The sequence below is a fragment of the Rhipicephalus microplus genome, chromosome 6, assembly GCF_043290135.1.
Source record: "Rhipicephalus microplus isolate Deutch F79 chromosome 6, USDA_Rmic, whole genome shotgun sequence".
Taxonomy (NCBI): domain Eukaryota; kingdom Metazoa; phylum Arthropoda; class Arachnida; order Ixodida; family Ixodidae; genus Rhipicephalus; species Rhipicephalus microplus.
The window spans coordinates 93,122,540-93,136,238 of record NC_134705.1 but is presented as its reverse complement, the minus strand read 5'-3'; the positions used below and the strand labels follow the sequence as shown (position 1 = coordinate 93,136,238).

The following is a 13,699-nucleotide window of genomic DNA, read 5'->3' as shown; positions in this document are numbered from 1 at the left end:
GTCACGAGAGAGTTAGATGTGTTGGGGTGAAACAAAATACCTCGAACGATACAAAAGTTTCTGGAAATTTCTGTCCGACATGGACGTATCGTTCCTAAGTTTCTGTAAGCTATCGTTCATCCGGAATAATTAGGATGCTTCCTGCACTTTTTTGTTGCGTTAATTACTGTTGAGCAGCAAATAAATACTGTATTCTTATGAACGCACGGTGCGGGAGCGTGATGATACGTACTGCCGTAGTACTAAACTAAAAAGGAAAAATGATCCACCCTAACAAAAAGCTCACTTGAGTAAAAGTACTTGTAAAGAACATGAACAACAACAACAAAACACACTGTTGCACAATCAAACATATCCGTAGTGGGTTGTTTGCGGTGGATGTTTGGCGGGACGAGTGTAGTGCCTGGCACGAAACATGCCTACAGAACTAAACGCAGCGAATATAGCAAGAGTGTATAGCCTCACACAACCGAGTACCACATCGCAAACTAACTCGAGTAGCGCTAGCCTCCTTCTGAACCTAAAAATGTTCAGCTTTCGTATACCGTGTATATATAAACGCTCTTATCATTCGCATAATGAACCACTGCCCTGAGAAGAGGGGCTCATACGAGTCAGTCATGGCATGCGTAGAGCATATAGCGGGTTCGCTAACCGGACAACACCATGAAGGATAACTTAGGCGAATAAATTAGATTTGGCTATACTTGTTAAAAGGTTACTTGTGTGAACTGAGGAAATTTACGTGTAACTGCGACATCAGTCGACTGCGTTATACATAAACCCTTTGTTGAACTGCTTTCAGGAAGTGTCACAAGCGAAATATTTCGCTGTCACATTATCATATAGATGACGACATCTGGCAAGCTTTCGCGTACTTTCAGTGATAACGCACAACCGCAAGGTGGCCTTTTATTGTACTCAAGCTTGAACGAGCGTCTTCTTGCTTTAGCGTTTGTTTCAGTGCCACTAGACGCCACAAGGTAATCAGCAGCAGTCTGTTTATAGATGGAGACGCATCAGGTCTTTGTGCCAAAAGCACGATATCATTATGACGCACGTGGTGATGAAGGGTTCCGGAAATTTCAGCTGTTTGGTATTTTTTAGTTGAGCTGACATGGCAGACTACCTGTGCTTCTAGTAATTGACCTCCATTCAAAGGCGACCGCCTCAGCAGGCTGCCGTCGAACCCCTGACTTTCGGGTATAAGAAGTGGAGCACCATAACACCTATAGAACCAGGGCTATTATTACATAATACTAATATTATTATTATTATTATTTGCAGCGGCCTAACGTCATACAACCACCACTTGATTATGAGACGCAGTGTAGTGGAGGGCTCCGGAAAGTTTGACCACTTAAGGTGTTTTAACGTGCACCTAAGTCTCAGTACACGGGCCGCAAGTACTAACGCCTCCACCAAAACACAAGGCCGTCGGCGGCCGGTAAAACCACCACAGCTGTTTTACTCTAAATTGAATGACACAAACGGGCCCATATCTATGTTATCGCCAAAGCGATCACTTTGAAAGTGACTTCGTAACCACTGTGGGTACACTTTGTCGTGTTGTCGAGTACCTCAAAGGCTTTGCAGTACATGCCGATGGACTTGTATGCGGTGATCTTCCGAGGCAGCTTTAGTTGCACTTTGGCATTGCGGTAGGCCTTGAGAAGGTCGGTACTGCATAGCGAATTGAGACAGCACCTGTCACTGTAACGTAACGTCACTCGACGTGCGCTGAGCATGTAGTGCGGGTGCCTCATGGTATAAGCTACTTTAAAGACGCCTGTGCGCTGCACGAATGGTTGGCTCTATAAGCTAGGTCACTTGAAGAGGTGCACGGTATCTATACTGATTAGCAACAACGTACGGTAAAATTGAATTACTGGTACACTACTGATGAGCTTAGCTAGAAATTTGAGGCATCCCTAGAATTGGTTACCAATTGGATATACTCTGCCTTCAATATAGTGGCTTAACATCATTGTCTCTTACTCCTCATTAACCTTGAATGTACACTTATTTATCAAGGCATTACTAGCCACAATTGCCAAACTTTTTACTGAATATTACGACGCAGCCAGCGCAATGTACAAAATGAAGGCGGTGGTTTACTAAAGCACATTTGTTGAAAATTTTTCAAGTCAACGCTACCTTAGAGACCCGGAGTGTGAAAATTTTTGGCGTACGTTTGGTGCTATTCAAGCCAATTTTCTATAGGCAGAATGTTTTTGCCCCCATTCAAATTAAAAAAGTAGAACACATATACATGCATTCTCTTACAAATGTTCTATGCGCATTACTCGAAATCGAGGACATGCGTGTATACAATGCTCTAAATTGTGTTTTCTACGTATTTACGCAATGTGCCTGCATCTGTACGTCAGCCTTTGCACTCACCTTCCATTTTCGTCAGGCAGCTGCTCACCATCTAACGTTAGTGCGGCTCCTTTGGTGGAGCCCCAGAAGAATGCCGCTGCGGATGGCAAAATGAACATTAGCAATTAGCATCCTCAAGAACGGCGATAGCCTCTTTCTATTAACCGAACATAAAAGAGGAAAGTACACACTGAACTTGCATTAAAAAGAACAAAACTTGTTAATAATATGAAGGGAGCAGCATAACTGAAACCGATATGGGGACCCAAAGCTCAAGCTTTTGGGCGAAAGGCAACACCAAGCTACGGCCCTGGCGGCAAGCTCCGGGGAAATCGGGAGTAGGCGTGGCAGAAAGTGGGGTGATTTAGTGTGTTTCACCGCAGCTGGAGCACATGCGTCACGCGCAGCACGCGTGCTGCAGTCGGTGCGGGAAATTTCGGGACCGTGCCATCAGCTTGGCGTGCTGGAACGAGACGCTCGCTCGCTATTGGAAGTTGCTTTTCCAAGATCGCAGAAGCAACCCCACGGAAGCGTCGGTCAGGTCCGAACATGTGCGAAAGGGCGTTCCAAGCAACGAACGTTCCTTTTGTTAACGGTACTTGGCATTGAACAGGTGCACGCACGGACCACATAATGCAGAACAAGGGCGGATTGGTGAATGCGTCAGGTGCAATTATCTACACTGACCTGTCACTGGACTATGCAGCATCTTGATTTTTTTCTTTAAGTACTCCTCGGGAGCGAAGGGAAGTGCGCGATACCGAGACCGACAACGTGTGGGGTGAACATCTGATTAGTTTTTCCATTGGTATTAGGCAAAAATATCCCAGTACATTAACATAATAGAGATTGACACCGCGACGAATTTTCATCTCCCCTCCCCCCCCCCTAAATGGTAACTTAACAGACGTAATGGCAGTGACAACCTGGGCCCTCGGATGTCAAAAATACTTATCGACGATTCAAACAGGTCCACTATTTAGTATGTCACTCGCAATAGGTTTTGGTGTGATCTGTGCTGCTCGTGTACATACGAGGTTCTGATTCGCTGGCCACGTCACGGAATAGATGTGACTAGGATATTCGGACGCCTTCTAGACAGTTCTGACAGGTGTGATGTTTGCATTACTTGATTGCGCAGTACACGGCGCATTTAGCCGGCGACGCCCATTCATAGCGAGTGTGTGGCCAAACATGCGTGTCATTGTAGCGACACATTGTGATTCATTGTCTCATTGCGCTAGTTTACGTTGAAGTGCGCCAAGGTAAATAACAATGGAGGCCGAGGAAAAAATTGGAGAACAATGCATCTGGTACTTCCAGAGTGTATTTAAAGCATCATGAGTTTTGAGCACGAGAGAGCGAGTTGCGATTATACCGTGACGTGTATACGATACAAGCAATACATCCCATTCAGAATGCATCGCAGGACAGACCTACCAGGACCGGCTCCGTCATAGACCAGGTTTGTGATGATGATGCTTTTGTCACTAGCCGCGTAGACAGTGCCACTGAAGCTGTGAGCGTATGTCTCGATCTTGCCGATGAGCTTGCCGTAGTACACACCCAAGACACCTGCGACAAAAAGTGAGACAGTGGTAAACAACCCGTCTAAAAAAAGGAAAAAAAACGCCATTGCACACATTGACAACTGAACAACGCACGAGAACAGGTGCTGACGGTCAACAAAGGTTTTATTGCGTTCGTACACATATACACCTTATATTAAAAATGGGTTAGTTGAAAGCAAGGCATACACTTGCAATTTCGATTTGTTCTGAGAATAAGTGTCACGGCTTAAGGTCCTGGAACTACGGTATGATTATTGAAGATGTCGTAGAGGAGGGTTCCGGAAATATAGATCACCTGGGTTTTTTTAACCAGCACCTAAAGGTAACATACATAAGCCTCACGTATTTTCGCCTCCATTGAAAATGCGGCCGCCATGGCCATGATTCCATTCCGGTATACCTCTGGGTAAGCAGTTATAAGAACCGCATTCACTATACCAACGTAACGGGTGTATGGTTCTGATGATATGAATAATAAATAACGGATGCATACGGCAAGATTGCTGCAGGAGGCTTAATTACTTGTAAAAAATTATGGTTGATAGTGCAATAACAGACTCGTTCCCTTTTCGCTTGTTCTTCTCTTGCCCATGTTTACCATGACAACTTCTTTCTGATGATTTCTCACGAACGAGCTCAGCTTTGAACTTTAAGCACGAAATGAGTATTGTTTGTCAGTCCTGCAGAGTCTCACACTTTGGCGCAAGGCTTAAAAACTTAAATTGAAAGCCACTAAACTGTACAATGAAGCGGCCATAAGAAGCTTCATGGGAATTTATTAGACAGTAAACAAAGTCCATGTTTTCATAAATAAAACGTCCACATGCATTAAGATTGAAGGTGTTGAAACTGCATATTGGTTTATGAGAAGCGCATTGTCGTAGAAGCCAAAGTACAAACTTTCGTCTTTTTAATGCCAACGCAATTTCTTCACTCTAAAAAGACAAATGAAAAGAGTGTTTTGACTCTCTTTGAGAGTTTCAGATTGCCACTTGATATGTGAATTGCGTCGAGGAGGCACGTCAACTCTCTTTAGAGGACATTTGTTCTACTATGAAATTCATATGACCAAGAAGAGAGATAACAGGTCACCGTTGCTGACCTGGTAAACCATCGGACTCGTTATTCGAAGGTCGCGAGTTTGGATCGTGCTGGTGTCAAGTCATGTTTTGTCCACTTTGCTTTCTTTGCAGTGACATTACTATTACTTCTAACTACATCTGCTATACTTTGCCTGACATTATTGTCTGTTAGTGTTGATTAATATTATTATGATTAATTGACTTTAACCTTACCCAACTCGTAACGCAACCAACAAGAATGGGCCCCAATTCATCAAATGTTCTTGATCTGATTCTCACCACTGTACCTGACCTTGTCCATTCTATTTCATATATCCCAGGCATAAGTGACCATTGTTTCGTGCACTTCAATCTAACAGGTTCTTTAAGGCGTCGGTCAAACAATTGGAAAACAATAAGAGACTACTCACGCGGCGATTATGACTCAATCAACAGTGAACTCGAATCGAATTTTGAGAGCTTTTCTAATGGCTTCTTTGATCGCAGCGTTCAACAAAACTGGAACTTGTTCAAAATGAAAGTTGAATCTTTAATCGCGCGATACATTCCCACATACGTTATCAAGGGTCGCCAACGCCCCCCTTGGTTCTCAACTGACTTAAAAAAATTGCGGAATAAAAAGAAACGGTTGTTCCGTCAGGCAAAGCAGACTAATTCGTTAGCCCGTTGGCACGTGTACAAATCTGTCCTTTCCGAATACAGAGCAGCTATCAAGGAAGCCAAGCGCGTTTTTCTTAATGATACCCTTCCTTCAATTCTTGTAACCAACCCTTCTAAGTTTTGGAAAACTGTTAAGCCTAGGGAAAAGATAAACATTTCGCTTACGAACTCAGATGGGCAGCCAGTTCGCTGTGAAGAGTGTTGCATTGCATTAAATGATTTTTTTGTTACTTCTTTTTCAAGTTGTTCTGCTTCTGCGTTGCCGCAAATGCCTAGTCGTGATTTTTTACCCATGCATCCTGTTACCGTTGATGCCGTTGGAGTGCAAAATTTAATTCACAAGCTGAAGTTATCCTCTTCTTGTGGCGTAGATGAAATCAACTCAAAGTTTCTAAAAAAACACTGCATTGTATTCATCAATTTACTTGTCCTTAATCTTTTCGCAATCTATTCAGACCTCCACTTTGCCGCTTGACTGGAAGGTGGGGAAGGTGGTCCCTCTGCACAAATCTGGTAACACACAGTCTCCTCTCAATTACAGACCAATTTCCCTAACCAGTGTTCCTTGTAAAATGTTAGAACATATAATTTACTCCAACCTTGTCTCATTCCTAGAATCAAATTCTTTTTTTACTCCCTACCAGCACGGATTCCGAAAAAGTTACTCATGTGAAACCCAACTTCTTTATTTTACTAATGACATAGGATCGGCTTTAGATCACGGCTCACTTGTGCATTGCATTTTTCTTGACTTTCAAAAAGCTTTCGATAAAGTACCTCACCAATTACTCCTCCTGAAAATTAGTGCCTTAAACATTGACCCGAACATTCTTAAATGGATTGAATGCTTTCTGACTAATCGCACTCAGTTTGTAACAACTAATGGCTATAACTCACCTCTTTCTAAAGTAACATCTGGCGTACCCCAAGGTTCCGTATTAGGCCCTTTACTCTTTCTTATATATATTAATGATCTCCCAGACAGCATTAACTCCGCTATAAGGTTATTTGCAGATGATTGTGTAATTTACCGCGAAATAAACAATGAATATGATAACCAATTTCTACAGTCAGACCTTGACACTGTCTCAACCTGGTGCAATAAATGGCTTATGACTCTCAACTCTAACAAATCTAAATGCATGTCAATAACCCGGCGATCTATTTCCCCCCCGTGTACCTACAGAATTAACGCCGTTCCCCTCCAGCATGTCTCTTCATATAAGTACCTCGGCGTTTACATTACCAACAATCTATCTTGGCACACGCATGTTACCTACATCTGTAATAACGCTAACCGAACGCTAGGATACTTACGCCGCAACTTTTCTCGCGCTCCGCTGTCCCTCAAAATTTTATTATACCGATCACTAATTCGCCCAAAGCTTGAGTACGCGTCCGCTATATGGGATCCCGTGCAGCAAAATTTAATTAACGCGTTAGAATCTGTTCAGAACCGCTCAGTTTGGTTCATTTGTTCTAATTATTCCCGTACTGCTAGCATATCAGAAATGAAATCTAACCTTGACCTACCCAATTTAACTGTCCGGAGGAAACTGGCGCGACTGCATTTTTTTCATAAGATATTTTTTCAATCCATCAATGAAGCGAAACCTCATTTCACAACCGTCATACCACTCATCGCGCATTGATCATCAGCATAAGGTTGCCATTCCGTTTTGCCGCACCAAATTCTTTTCAGCAGCCTTCTTACCGAAAACAGCCGCCGATTGGAACCACCTTCCCTCTTCCGTTGTATCAATAACAGACCCTTTGTTATTCAAGACTGCAATTTCTCAGCAATGCTTGTAACTATACGCAGTTTCCATTATCTATCTTTGTCTTGTATGTGCTTGAATTCTTATACATTTTTAGTTGACTTATGTTGCCTTCCTGATTTGCGCATCTGATACTTGTTTCTTTATTTTTCGTCTTTTTTTCTTGTGTGTTATATATGTTGTACCCACCCCCTCTGTAATGCCCTACGGGCCCTGAGGGTATTCTAATAAATAAATAAATAAATAAATAAATAAATAAATATTCTGCCTTACAGAAAACTAGCCTATGAATTTACACTTTCTGCTTCAAAGGCAGTGATATGCCATACGAGGCAAGTAAGGACTCCTCGAAATGAGTCAAACGCTCATTCTTTTTTCTTAGAGTGTGGAATGTCATGTGCGATAACTACAATTAAGAGGCCCAGTGCAGTGGAGTATTTCTGATCAAAATGGCCATTTGAGATTCTTTATTGCACACAGAATTGTATAAATTTTATGCGCTCTAAAATTTGGGAAAATTTGTAATATTTTACGTGACGGTGAGAACCGCGACTCGCAACAGAGACAGGGGAGTCCAGGCATGTTATGCTATTTTATGCAAGCTAGACAAGACAGAGCAGACTCTAGACAGATTTGTGAACATAGTGAACCGCAGCGCTTTATCTGGAATGTAGTTTGTGTCTTTCAAAGAATTTGAAGCATGCGGTCCCGCCTGACTATTGTTTTAAGTAAAGGCATAGAATAGCTACTAGAAAGCTAAAAAGTGCGAAATGGTGACGAAAGCTTGTCGCAAAAAAAGGAAACAGCACCTTTTAGAGGCCCCATACTTTATGTGTTACCGTTCAAGATGGGTCGTTCACTACCTACCTCAACGTGATTTCCTCGAAACAGCATAATTGCTTGTGTATTTACTGATCCAATCAAAACTGTTATCCGAATATTTTATTTGTCCGGCTCCCTCTCAACACAGCTTATGAACTCCTCTATACGTTGCTACAATCATTACTGTGTCAATGTCTAATTACTAGCATTTTCTCAAAACAAAGCTCTATGGGAGTTTTCTTATTTTGCTTATATCACAACTTTAGTGCGAGCATGTTAGCTATCGTGCCATCAAAACAAACCATACACAAGTTTCTATTGCCAGCTGCAGTCGAAACTTACGTGTGAGTGTTTATTTTTGTCGTAGTGTAGCGCCAATACTTCGCATTGGGGAATGAACATGACAGTTCGCTTGCAACCACGATTTGCCATTACTGGTCTTGCCATACTTTCGTGCGTTAGTCTTCAGTTTCTTTTTAATGGTAGGCTGGCATTTCGCCAGGATGTCTTAATGGGCGCTAGCGCTTACTACACGATTCAATATTCGACGAAGAAAGTATTAACGGGACCTCAGCGCATTAGCAGCCAAAAGGAAAATTGTAGATACAATGAAAAGGCGTGCTAGCGTGCCGAACACACTTTGAAATTTACAAATCATAGGATGGATAGAGGGATGCACAAACCGACGGCAGAATTGATGAATGCACGTATGTACGCGTATGGGATGGATGCAACAGTGAAGGAACGCGCCGAGAGATGCTCCAATGGTCGGACGGACCGAGCACGGTCTATTTTTGCAAATCATATGCGCGCTATGAACGCTCCATGTATAATATAGACGGACGGGACGACTGCAATATATTCGACTGCAACCTAATAGAAAGGCCAAAACTTCTTCAATGTAAATGTCCCGTTAGAATTGATTACGAAACAAGGGGCAGATGCAACCAAGCAAGATTAAAAGGCTAGTTACACTAACGTGCAACCTGGCGAGGTGCGAAGCACTGGTGTTCGCCATAGCGGCACGTCAGCTGCCCGCAGTATAGCTTCTTCTCATGGCTACAGACAGCGTGACAGACAGCATTTAGTGCCCGTCGCAGACAGCCTCTACCGGAGAAACGGAGCTTTGCGTGAGCCAACACATAGATAACCTTATTCGTCACTCGAAGAGGTGCGGGTGGCGTCTTTTCTGGGGGGCGAGTGAGCATTCTCGCGACGTTTTCTTATCGCAAGCTCGAAGTCAATTGCCACTTGCTTTCCCGTGACAAGCGATGTCGGACGACACCGCGACGGGTTACGACAACAAGAGATGCCGAGAGACCCAGCGCATAATGTGCTCCACACTTAAGAAAACAAAGGTGAATAACGCCGCGCAATTTATTCTGCCTAGCACAGCCGAAGACAATTGCAGTTGGCTGCGTATAGCACACATGTGCATATCTCTTAACCCTTTTCTCCGATCTCCTCCGTTGTACGGCACTGTTTATTTCATTGTTGGTGATATGTTGAAACAAGCAGTGCAGCTTACGGCCCTCACAGTTCAGTGTGTTACGCGCGCTTATGCATCGTCAACAGATCGCATTACCTTCCTAGAATACCAGACGGTATATCCCGTACTCAGTGGTCACGCTATACTGTAATTTTGCAAATTAACCGATAAAACTTAACGGTAGAAACACAAAAAAAAAGCGAAGTCATATTAAGCTGATCCTTAAACAGCTAGCCTATATCTAATGGTTTCACTTGATAGTAGTGTTGTTATACACACATGTACTCATTCATTAGGAGCGTAATGCATCAAAGATAACATTACTAAACTAGTGCAGTGGAACACGTGCCCCTTAAATGTTTGTTACGACAATACAAAACACATAGTAACAGGGTCTATCGAAGTAGAAATCATAAGACTGACAGTAATGTTAGAATGGTACCTGTTGGAGCCATGACCACCAGGAGAGCGGCGACAAGTAGTGGTCGAACCATGTTTAAACGTACGCTGGTTGTCTGTAACTGAGGTGCGTGAGCGGAAAGCAGGCAATTGAAGTAACTTCGATAGAACAGCTAGAAGCAGCTTCCCAAGCACTTCGTCGTCTTCTCCACGAGCAATATGTGAGTAGGACGGTTCGTTCCGTGAGGTAGTAATGGTGTTGATGTCTTGACCCACTACAAGGAAAAGGCAGGTCATGTATAAGGCGTCGCATGGAGGCGACTGCTGCTGGCAACGAGTCGAGGCCTACCCACTGGCACCCGTTGTTGCTGTTGCTAGTGCTGTTCTTTTGGGGGACGAAGCTCCCTAAGCCGTGGGTTGTGTGTCCACCATGTCTGTAGTAGTAGTAGTAGTAGTAGTAGTAGTAGTAGTAGTAGTAGTAGTAGTAGTAGTTGTTGTTGTTGTTGTTGTTGTTGTTCTTGTTGTTGTTGTTTGTCACAAATGACTGCAATTTTCGTATCGTCCGCGGGCCCCATCGTCCAATGAAGGGCGCTTTTGTGTTGAGAGGACGACAACCGGCGACTAAGGACCCAGCGATGGCGCCGCCTCGTCTTCCCTGCACCTGTACTGAAAGCGGCACGTGTGGTCTAAAAAAAGAGGAAATTACCTCCAGATGAGACGGGAGCACGCGTACGCCCCTGAAAAAGTTGGACTGCATCGAAATAAGGAGTTGACGTACAGCCAGCAAGAAGTGCGGTCGTCGGTGTCGCGAGTCTCGCGTAGGCGGCGAGCATGGAGTGACCCGTGCAACGTATTGAGACGGCTGCGATTCCGGGCACCCTCGTCGTCTACCAAGCCGGCGAGACCTTCAGCGGCACCCGTCAACTCCCCTACGTGTACCAAGAGCTGGCCTGGTCCGTATAGAACTTTTTATAGTGACTTTTTTTAAAACTATTAATTTATAATAACTAGCTTGTTTTTATTATTTGTAGTTGTGGGCGCTGCGTAACACGTCGAAGCTCAGAAGTGCGAGCCTGAGCTTTTTTTTCTTTTTTTCTCGCGAATTTTTCCTATCGCTCCTGTTGTTTATCCTGTTGTTGTTTTAATAATATTCCGCGTATTTGTCTTTAGTCTGTATCTTTTGTAGTGTTTTTTAGCACATTTTGTTATATAGATGTTCTTTTCATCGCGCATATCAGTTTTCCTCCTCTGATTGTAATCCCCTGCCTTTGTTTTAATTAAATGCTTGTTTAAGTGTAATCAAATCTCCGTGTCATCATTATGAGTGCGTCGGTCAGGCTCATTCATCGCCACACGTGCAAACCCACATGGGTCGAACGACCTTCAAATAAATTTGAAATGTGCCACTTCGAGGTCTTTCAGGCGTCCCAGGCCGAAGCGTAAAGTGGAAGCCTGCGAGTCTGCCGCACGTCGATGTTGAATCGGCGGGGCCTCACTCGAAGTGTGTGACATTGTTGTTGTTGTTGTTGTTGTTGTTGTTGTTGTTGTTGTTGTTGTTGTTGTTGTTGTTGTTGTTTGTATGTAGCCACCTCCGCGGCCGGACTAGAACAGCGGCAGGCGTACTTTCTTTTCAATTGAGGAGAAAACCCACTCACGTTAATCATAAATAAAACAATTGTTTTATTTGAAACATGAAACACAACTCTTAAGAGTTGTGTCTCATGAAATCACTTACAGAGATGAGTATTGGTGACCTAATCTCCAAAAAAATTCCCTTGAATTTGATGCTTATTAAAAAAAGCTAGTATCAGAAGGACGCACTTTGAGCGCTATATGAGCAGAAAGGGTTGCCACCTTAAACTCGCAGGGCGCAACCTACTTGGCTTTAGCAAGGTTTAGCCATGTTAAGCGAGGGTTGGGCTGCAGTGTCGTTATTATAGTGAACTAGTATATAGCCATGAACTAGAGGCGGTGAAATACTGGAATCAGACACAAAGCGCTGGCCGTAAGAAAGTGCGCGAGTGCCGCCTATCGTTTAGTCCTTGGAACGTGCGCTAGATGGCAGTACTTCTATATGCTGAATATATGATAAAAATATGTGAGCTCGCGGTACTTGGAGTGTTGACTAGTTGGATGGACGGATGGACAGACAGACAGATTCACGGATGGATGCACGTATGGATAGATAAACGGACGAACGGACACATGAATGGACGGACGCATGGATGAACGCAGGGATGGACGCAAGGATGGTTGCACAGATGGACGGACGCACGGACGGCCGGACGCACAGACAGATGGACGGACGCACGAACGGACGCACGGATGGACGGAAGCAAGGACGAACGGACGGACGGATGGATGCTTCGCCCCACTCATCATAATGCACTCCGTGAATATGCTGCGATATTTTTGTCTGACCTGGCACATACCGAAATAGAGGGGATTGGCCGAGTAGGAAGTGAATTTTCCCGATACTGTCTGTTTTGTTTCATTCCTTGGAGCATAGGTAAATACAACCATATAATGACAGAACTTCTATCTAGGAAAACAAAAGGGAGCAGCAGATTAATTCTTAACGTATATAGCAGTCCGTCAAATCACAGACAGCAATTTCACACTCTATTTAAGCAGGCCGTGATATTAGCTGGCAACGCCCCGCTCATCATAGCAGGGGACTTCAACGCCGCACACGAGGCATGGGGGTATGGTGACACCACCCCCATAGAGAAACGGTTATGGCAGAGCATACAAGATGAACAGCTTACTCTGATAACAGACCCGCATGCATACACACGCACAGGTACAAGCACCCAGCGAGACACAACACCGGATCTTACAATAACCAAGAATGCCCCGGGGGCTACATGGCACAACACATTCGATGATTTAGGAAGTGACCATTGCATACTCGAAACACACGTACCATTCACCGTTAGCGGCAGGATTACGACCATATGTAACACGAGACGTCTAGTTGACTGGGATAAATTTCGGGATATCAGAAAAACGATTACCGAACATCCTGACAATATCCAGCAACGGTGCGAGAGCATAATAGACACTGTCAGGAAATTGATTGATTTGTGGGGCTTACCGTCCCAAAACCACCATATGATTATGAGAGACGCCGTAGTGGAGGGCTCCGGAAATTTCGACCACTGTCAGGAAAGCCACACATGAAGTAGAAACAGATATCCCAGTTGAGCGCATCGATAACAGATTAATCTACCTGTGGCGAACTAAAGAAGCGTTACAACACAAATGGTGGAGGCAAAGACACAACAGAACGATCCGGAAAAAGGTAGCACAGCTCAATAAAGACATTGAAAGTCACTGCAAGCAGCTGTGTGAGCAACAATGGGCGGAGATATGTGAGGACATGGACACCCAAATTGGAACATCACAAACGTGGAAATTGTTAAGGTTTCTTTTAGATCCCACCAACACCAAAACTGAACAGAGACACACTATCCGTCGTCTCACACGCGGATACGAAGGAAACGAGGAACAGCT

The 13,699-nt window shown here is 44.0% G+C and overlaps 1 protein-coding gene across 1 annotated transcript in view; it reads right to left on the bottom strand.

Annotated features, from left to right (window-relative positions):
* LOC142765947 (uncharacterized) overlaps nucleotides 1-4,335 on the bottom strand; it is a 51,163-nt gene extending 46,828 nt beyond the window's left edge. The window contains exons 1-4 of the mRNA XM_075867753.1: nucleotides 4,296-4,335; nucleotides 3,823-3,957; nucleotides 2,404-2,479; nucleotides 1,581-1,683 (exon numbers count right to left, since the gene is read on the bottom strand). Coding sequence (XP_075723868.1) covers nucleotides 1,581-1,683; nucleotides 2,404-2,479; nucleotides 3,823-3,957; nucleotides 4,296-4,335 — 354 coding nt within the window. The remainder of the gene's footprint in view (nucleotides 1-1,580; nucleotides 1,684-2,403; nucleotides 2,480-3,822; nucleotides 3,958-4,295) is intronic.
* Between the last annotated feature and the right edge of the window lie 9,364 nt (nucleotides 4,336-13,699).